The sequence below is a fragment of the Phaethon lepturus genome, unplaced genomic scaffold (assembly GCF_000687285.1).
Source record: "Phaethon lepturus isolate BGI_N335 unplaced genomic scaffold, ASM68728v1 scaffold2783, whole genome shotgun sequence".
In the NCBI taxonomy this organism is placed as follows: Eukaryota; Metazoa; Chordata; class Aves; order Phaethontiformes; family Phaethontidae; genus Phaethon; species Phaethon lepturus.
Window position 1 is genome coordinate 21317 of NW_010526775.1, and position 8325 is coordinate 29641.

General features: G+C 38.3%; 1 protein-coding gene across 2 annotated transcripts in view; it reads left to right on the forward strand.

The window, feature by feature from the left end:
- The first annotated feature begins 1587 nt into the window (after nt 1-1587).
- Nucleotides 1588-8325, forward strand: part of LOC104617751 (F-box-like/WD repeat-containing protein TBL1X) — a 53456-nt gene continuing 46718 nt past the window's right edge. The window contains exon 1 of one of the 2 annotated variants that reach the window (XM_010283159.1): nt 1588-1684. In XM_010283159.1, coding sequence (XP_010281461.1) covers nt 1627-1684 — 58 coding nt within the window. In that variant the 5' untranslated portion in view covers nt 1588-1626. The remainder of the gene's footprint in view (nt 1685-8325) is intronic. The other variant, XM_010283158.1, reaches the window with a different exon arrangement.

Below are 8325 nucleotides of genomic sequence, written 5' to 3' on the forward strand. Positions count from 1 at the left end.
TCCAGTCTCCTGATCCCATGGCAGAGAAATTTGAGCCCATTTTACAGATGAGGGATTGAGGAGAAAAGAGACCAAATGACTTCCCAGGACGATACATGGCATGTGTGACAGAACTGGATGTTGGATACAGCTGATGTTGTCCTCATCTGGAATCTTAGCAGCAAGTGATCGTACTTTCCAAAGCGGATGAAATTTTCCGCACCGAGACTGCACGATTTTCAATATTTTGTTTCATCTCATTCTCCGGGAAGTGTAAACTGTAATAATGAAGTCAGTAATACTTGAGGAAGATGTCTCCCAAATTAGCAAGCTATGGTTACTTATGGAAAACCCGCATCTGAGCCACTGGCAAAATACAGCAGCCCAGGAGAATAAAAGGCTTATCAGGGTTCGAAAGACCTGCATTTACATAAATATGCAGAGACATCTGTTACAGTCATGAGTGACCTGCTGGTTTAAATCATCAGCAGGGGAAACTTGTAGTCGATCAGCATTGCCTGCAGTAGCAGGTGCTACTTTAGGCAACAGGAATTACTGAAGAGGTTTTCGATGAACAAAGACCTTTCCGCTTGCCAAGAAGAGACATACGGGAAATTGAAACAAATGACACACGCCTACGGTCTTTCATTTGTAATACGCGACAAGAATGTAGTATGTGCTTCTGCATCCAAATCTTTACGTGATTAGTTATAGGTATGGGGTGGCTGACAAAGCTGCAAAGTTTATGTCTGAGAAGTACTTACAGCTTTTCAAACCATACTACTTAAGTCAGATGCCCAAACAGAAATGAATCACCAAGATTTAATGGAAAATGTTCAAAACAAATTTATCATCTAAAACCCACTGTTTTTATTATCAGAGTATATGCCCAAAATAGTAATGTAAAACTGTCGTCCTAAAGGTTACAATTACTTAAGTGAATAATTGAAGTTTAATTCTTGCTCACCGTTAATCAGCAGAGACATTGTAACATTATAACTTTACATAATGCCAGGAGGTTTGTATTGCTTGTTGGCACAAGGTATATGGCATCCTCTCTCTTTTTCGCTCGCTCTCTTCCCCTCCCCCCAGTAGTAACATTTGTAATCTCATCTTAAATTTAGATTTGGTTTTATTTTCTGGGAACTTTATTTAAGTTCTCTGCGTAACGTGGTTTTGTAAGGAAAGAATCTGTCTTTTCAGTGGATAAACTACTGGACAGAAAACTAGATTGCAAATTTGGGGCTGCAGAAGTTACAATTTCATGTATTATACGTGACTGTAATTGCCAGCAGTTCTGAAAAGAAAATGCTCACACAGTAAAAGAGTTGACATTTGCAAAGGCTTCCAAGATTTAAAATGCTCCCTCTGACTCTATCATATGTTAAATGCTGCTCTTTACTTATCATAAAAGCTACAGTACAGCTTGAGTACTTGATTCACAATATTTAATGGGTGCCTCACATTGGGACATAACACTTCTAGTAACTATATAAGATCTTTGAATGCCTTAACAATTCCCACCTCTATTTTGATAACAAATTTCGTAATAAATCAAGGTAAAACAAAACCTGTTCTTTTTTTTCCCTTTGAACAGAGCGTGGATCACACTTCTCGTAAACCTCATCATATTGAGGTTGGGCTAAGATGAGCATAACCAGTGACGAAGTGAATTTCTTGGTGTATCGCTATCTCCAGGAATCGGGTAAATTTCCTGTCTTTCCTCACAACTTCAGGTCACAGATGAAATGGGAAAATTGGCTTTTTGCATGATGTTGCTTTAGAAATGTTGCATTGAGTGTTTCAGACTGATAGACTAAGTATTTCTTGCACAAACCCACGTTTCCTTGAAATCATGGTCTTGAACATAATAAAAGTGCAAACATATGCAGGTACAAAGTAAACATTGGAATTAGGCAAAACAAGGAAATAAATAACATTATGTTAACAAATGTTTTTGTAGAGTTATATCACCTCAGCCAAAGTAATTTTTTGGCAGCAAAGGCAGAAAGCACATGGATTTTGTATCTTTTTTTTCTTAGCTACTTGAAATATTTCTGTCAGATACTTATTAAGTAAAGAGGGATTGTCTAAATTGGTTTTATATTGGATGCAAGTGGAAATTTGGGTGCAAGCATCTGATGTTTTAGAATTTCATTAGGGTAATTCTATATGTAAACTGAGCTGCGCAAGTGTCAGTGTAGATCTGTCGTAGTATCACTTCCACCTCTATCTGTTTTCATATCAGAAAATAGTGTCTTTACAGGGCCTTGCCTTTTAAAAGGAAAGCTTCATCTTTTCTTCAAAAAAAAGAATTGAAATAAAAACTTAAATTTAGGGTCTATTTTGCTTTCGTAGTCTTGATTCCACTCTTTGCAAGAATTAGAAATTTTCTTCAGTAACGGACAATGTTCTGTTAATGCAGAGATGATATGGGAGGTGAGAAATACTGACAAAGGATTTATAGCCAGGATCCCAGTTTACTTGGTACTGGCCCTATGTTCTGGGTTGGTAAAAGTATAATTGACTGAAAATATTTGGTGTTTCATATGCTGAAACAAGCAAACAAAACCTTTTTGTGAAAAATACATGTCTTACTGTCAGAATACTTGAAGCCAGTTTTAGAGTAAGCCCTCGAGACTTGAGAGATGTCTGGGACGGGGACCAAAATCCCAGCAGGTGGAAGATACTGGGTTAGCCTACTTCTGTTGGTCGTTATAACTAGCATTCGTTGGATACATTATTTTCGTTTGTTTCTTCTACTTCCAAAGCTGTTTCTATCCCAGGAACCCAAATCCCTATGCAAGGAATCTCCACTGAATTTGAGAAGTAGATTTATAATACTTTTTCAGGATTTGGTCTTTTAACACAGCTCTTTGAGAGTCCAGTTGTGACCTGTGTTAATAGCTGTTTTCTCACATTGTATTCCTCTCTCTAATAACAGCACTTATAAAAAAATAGTCTAGTTCTAGCATGCAGTCAGATGAAAGAAAGATCGGAACTAACTGAACTAAAATTTCATCCAGACAAAGTTTATTTTTAAAAATAAGCTATTGGGTACCACACAGGAAAGGGCTTTTGAACATTAGAGCAGTGCAAAGGTAGACATAATCGAAGCCTAAAGAATCCTGAATTTGTTTTACATTGTTATATTTGTATTGTAGGAGATTCTACGTAACAGTCTATTAAAACAGTAACTTTCCCTGATGTGAAAAAAAAAAAACAGCCTTTTTTTACTCCGCTTAAAATATCAGTAGGTGGGTTAGTGTTGTGTAACGATTCAGAAGGAGGCTTTACAAAATCAATCAAGAATGGTGGTATCAGCCAAATGTCAGGAGAAAGTTCTTCTAGGTGACCCCTCTCCCACAATCAAGCAATCACTTGCCGTTTTAGGGAGAACTTCACATTCAAATTTCCACATTAATTGCAAGTCATACTGCTCTTTTCTTCTTATGTAAAGGGCCAAATGTTTCTGTATTTTACCCAGATAATAGAGTAGAATTTGAGATTAAATGTTTGAAGAAATACTCAAATATGCTTCAAACTGAGCATATTAAAGTCTAGATACTAGATATAGATTTGGTAGCTATACCTGGCAGTTTGGTAGTAATTCCATTCAGCAAATAAGAGCTATGATGAATGTATTTTAAAAGTTTCTTACAGTTAGTTTGAATCTTCTTTCATACTGTCATTTTATTTTCCAAAGAAGTTTTTATATCTGTATTTTCAGATAGAGTAATAGGACAGTAATTGTTATACAGCATCTTGCCTTTCCACCTGCTGGTATAAGTGCCATAAGATGTGACAGCAGATGAAAGATGTTTAATCAATAGGTTCAGAAATAATGCATGCCAAATGTAGAGGGCTAGTGTTTAAATACAGTTTAAGTTCAAACCCCTACAGTTTAAGGAGTTTGCCAAAACCAAGGTTGATAATTTATTAACGTTAGCTGACCCCAGAGCTCCTAAAAATTATGTCATAAAGGTTGCTTACAAAACTGTACAAAAGTTCAGATTTTTTTCCAGGTCTCTGTCCTTTAATCTTACCCTGAAAAACTTTCAGGCTTTCCCATAAAATGTAGGCAAATGGTGGGAGGAAGAGAGAACAACTATGTAAAAAGCAAATTGTCTTTATAATATTTCAAGTATTTTGCAACTGCAAGGCACAGAAGCACTTGAGATTATCTGAAACTTTATAGGAAAGATACTGATGGGTGCTTTACACTTAATTACGAAAATGCTGGCAGGTCATTCTGGTAGAAGTTCAGCTTTTGTAAAATTGAAGTTAGAAGTGAAATTTGATAATTATATTTCCTCCTTAATTCTCTGTCAGACTAGAAAACTTGCACAGGAGAGTATTAATAGAATTGAACTGTCTAAACCATTGTTGTTGCTTTTTAACAAATCTTGGCATACTGAGGGGAGTTCCAGTGAACTGGAAAAAGCAAATGTTGTGCCAGAATTTTTAAAGGTTAAACAAGATGATCCAGGTAACTATAGGTCAAGCAAAGTCGTTGGAAGGTTGAAACTAGATAGCTCCAACAAAAAATGAAGAGATGACAGCATGCCTAATGCCAGCCAGGAAGTTCCTATGGATAATAGATCTTGTCAAACAAACTTGATACTGCTTTTTCCAAGATCACAAATGAAGTTGACAAAGATAACTGTGCTGACAGTAATACGCTTAGACTACTTTTATGACATTTACTTAGCCTTGTTGACACTGTGGTTAAAAACAAAATGAAGGAACAGTGTGTAAAATCAGTGTAATCCTGGGTTACCAAATGGATTAAAAACGGACTAACGGAAGCATCTTGAAAAGTGATTAGAGTTGGGGAATATTCATCTCACAGGTTGCTTCTAGTGGGAACTCAGAGGAATCTGTTCTTGGCGTAATACTGCTCAATAGCTTTATCAGTGACCTGGAAGGAAATATAAAAAGATTCTCGAGTACATTTGCAGATGGAATGAAATGGTAAGTTGTGGCACTCCATACTGACTGATCACGTGGTTTAACAGAAAGAAATACAGGCAGGGAGACTGCTTTGAGTTGCCTGCTGCTGGAGAAGCAGGCTGGAGAAGATGCCTGGTCCAGGGGCAGTACAGTCAACTCCCTCCAGTAACAAGAAAGGACTTGGACAAGTTAAGGCTCTAATTGCTTAGCTCTATTAAAATAAGTATGTTAATAATCATCTCTTCACATAGGTGACTTTCAGGGTTTATCTATGCCCATAAAAACAAAGCAGTTCCATTTAGGCTCCATGGGTTGATGGCATAGGAATTTCACCACTAAGGTAGCTAGGTGTTGTCACTTCCACTGTAGGACCACGAATGCCTCCCTTCTTGAGGTATAAAGAAATTGAGTGTTTAATTTCAGTGTAAGATTGTTACTTCCTATCCAAAAGTCAAGTCCTGCAATGTTCAGTTTGCTCCTTTTTGGATATGAGCTTGTTGGTGCTTTTTTTGGTGTCCCAATTCTTAAAAGTGCTGAGTACTTGGCAAGCATTGTTTGTCTTCGGAGTCAAACTTTTAAAAGTCAAGTTATATTTATTTGTAGGTGTCTTGATTTTAAAGACTACCTTTAAGTGAAAATGTTGGCCTCAGTTACGAAAATCAGGCTTAGGTTGTATCTACATTGTGACTGTACTATCAGTGTGGAGATAGGGGCTAACAAAATACTCCTGTGGTGCACGTAGTTACACCAGCAAAGCAGGTGCATTGACAAAAGTGAAACAAGCCATACCAAAGAAGCCACAGTTCTGGCCTCCAAACTACATTGGTTCAAGTTTGTACTTCTTCAAACTCCTGAGAAGCATACTTCTGCTAGCAGCCATCTTCACTGCTGAAGAATAGCCTTTCAGTTGGTTTTCAGAGTGAAGAACTGTGTTTCTACAAAACCATAAAGAATTCAGAATATAGAGTTTTCCCATTCTTCTTTGTCTGCCCAAAAGAGAAACAGATAATTATTCGTCTTCTGGCATGAAGGTCAAAGCAGTACAATGCAATGGGAGTAATAAGGATTCCAAGCAAAATTGAAGACGGGTAAAGGGAGGGTGGCAAAACCAAGGGAAATCAAATCTCCCACATACCTTTTAATCTAAAATGTGCTGCCATCTGTTGTGAGTGACAAATCCTATCATAGGTCCAAATGCTACGATAAATTACCTTCCCTACCCAGCCCAACATGTCAATTCAGTTATTACAGCTTTTTCAAATTTGGTATTTTTTGATGCATTGATCGATGCATCAAAACACTGTGTTCCTTTTCTAGTGCCGTACATGCATGTTGCCGAATAGAATCCTTATCTGAAAATCATCTCCCCAGCTGTCTGTGGCTTATACTGCTCTCTAGTAGGGCATTTATTGTAGTGGATGTCTGGCAATGACTTGTTAGAGTTAAGGTTGTGTAACAGTTTCCATTTTTGCTCATACTTTTACTGTTCGGTTTGAATTTTTCCATGTTTTATGACATACACTTGATAAACTATTCCTCAGGGTACAATCCGTACCATGTCCAAGACAATAAAAACGCTAGCTGGATGCTTTTGCTAAAAAGATGTCAATGAAATTCTTAGCTGCTGACTTGGGACCATTTACCATTATACTTTAGAATTGTGTTTTGTTTTCTTCCCAACCATACAAATTAAGGCAGCTAATAACGTAGTTTTCCATCTATAGGTTCAGAATGACAGCAGAACATTGGTCTGTTTGGTTAATGATTCACAGATTTTCCTTGTTTTCTCTCAGGTTTTAAGCACAGGATCAAGGGCACATAGAGCATCAAGCGTTTCTGTGACTCACAGCGTAAAATCCTTTGTAGAGTTAGGCATGTGCAAACATGGGCCTTTCCTGTACACGTCCAGGTCATCTTGCTCTCATTCTGCTTTTGAAAGTTAGGAGAGAATCCAAAATATGGATGTTCTGAAGCTTCTGGGATTTCATCATTGTGATGTTGTCCAACTATATACTAGTAGTTGGAGTAGTACTAAATTACAGTTTTTCCAATGCCATTTACAATTTTCTTAAAGGAAGCAACAAAATTTGAAGCAAAATATCTTCTTTATGACTCAATTCTCTTTCTCAACAAAGAAATTTTATACAAAATGTAAATAGCACAATTTGCTTGGGTAAGTTCTCAGGCAATAGGGAATGACTGAAGATCAATATTCTGATCTTTTGAATTTGTGCCTTATGCAACGGTCTTTGCTTACATAAGCCTATGTAATTTTTCTCTGAAGTCCCTATTTTTTCTGCGTGTGGGGTACATTTAGAGTATTTTGAACAACTATGTATTTCACAGAGTTCCTGAGTCACAGATGAGAAAAGTGCATGTTGAAAATAATTCAGATTAAGCGTAACATAAAATACTGGCATATGTAGGTCAGCTAAATTTTCTTCAAAGCTAACAACTTCCTTTGCGTAGGAAGGCTGCTGCTACGTAGAAGGGGAATGTACAGTGCATGGGTTTTGCTTAAATTATTAAAATTTATACCTTGAAGAATAATTCATTAAAAGAATTAATCACTTGGTCAATAAAGACACTTGTCCAATGTGACAGTAAAACAATAGTGTGCACTGATAGTAAAGTGAGTGGATAAGACTTTTCCCTTTTTTTTATGTTTTCTTCCAGTTTGGCTCAGTAGGATCATAGGAGAGTTCAGGCTGGATGTTATCTCAGGAGATGACAGAATCAGAGAATAATTTAGCTTGGCAGGGACCTTTGGAGATCATCTAGTCTAACTCCCCTGCTCACAGCAGGGTCAGCTGCAGCAGGTTGCTCAGGGCTGTGTCCAGTCAGGTTTTGAATATCTCCGAAGGATGGAGTGTCCACAACCTCCCTGGACAGCCTGTTCCAATACTTGATCACCCTCACATTAGAAAAGTAGTTTGTTTTGTTTCAGTGGAATTTCATGTGTGTTTCAGTTTGTGCCCGTTGCCTGTGGTTCTGTCACTGGGCATCACTGTGGAGAGCCTGGCTCCATCCTCTTTGCACTCCCCTCAGATATTTATGCCCATAGATGAGGTCCCCCGTGAGCCTTCTGTTCTCCAGCCTGAGCAGTCCCAGCTCTTTCAGCCTCTCCTTGTGTGCCAGATGCTCCAGTCCAGTGATCATCTTCGTGGTCTTTTCACTGGACTCTATCCAGTATATCCCTGTCTCCTTTGTACCGAGGAGCCCCGGAACAGAACACAGTGCTCCAGCTGTGGCCTCACCAGGGCTGAGTAGAGGGCAAGGATCACCGCCACTGACCGGCTGCAACGCTTTTTGTAGCACAGCTTGGGATGCTCTTGGCTTTCCTTGCTGCAAGGGCACATCGCTGGCTCACGTTCAACTAGTGCGGCCTCCTGC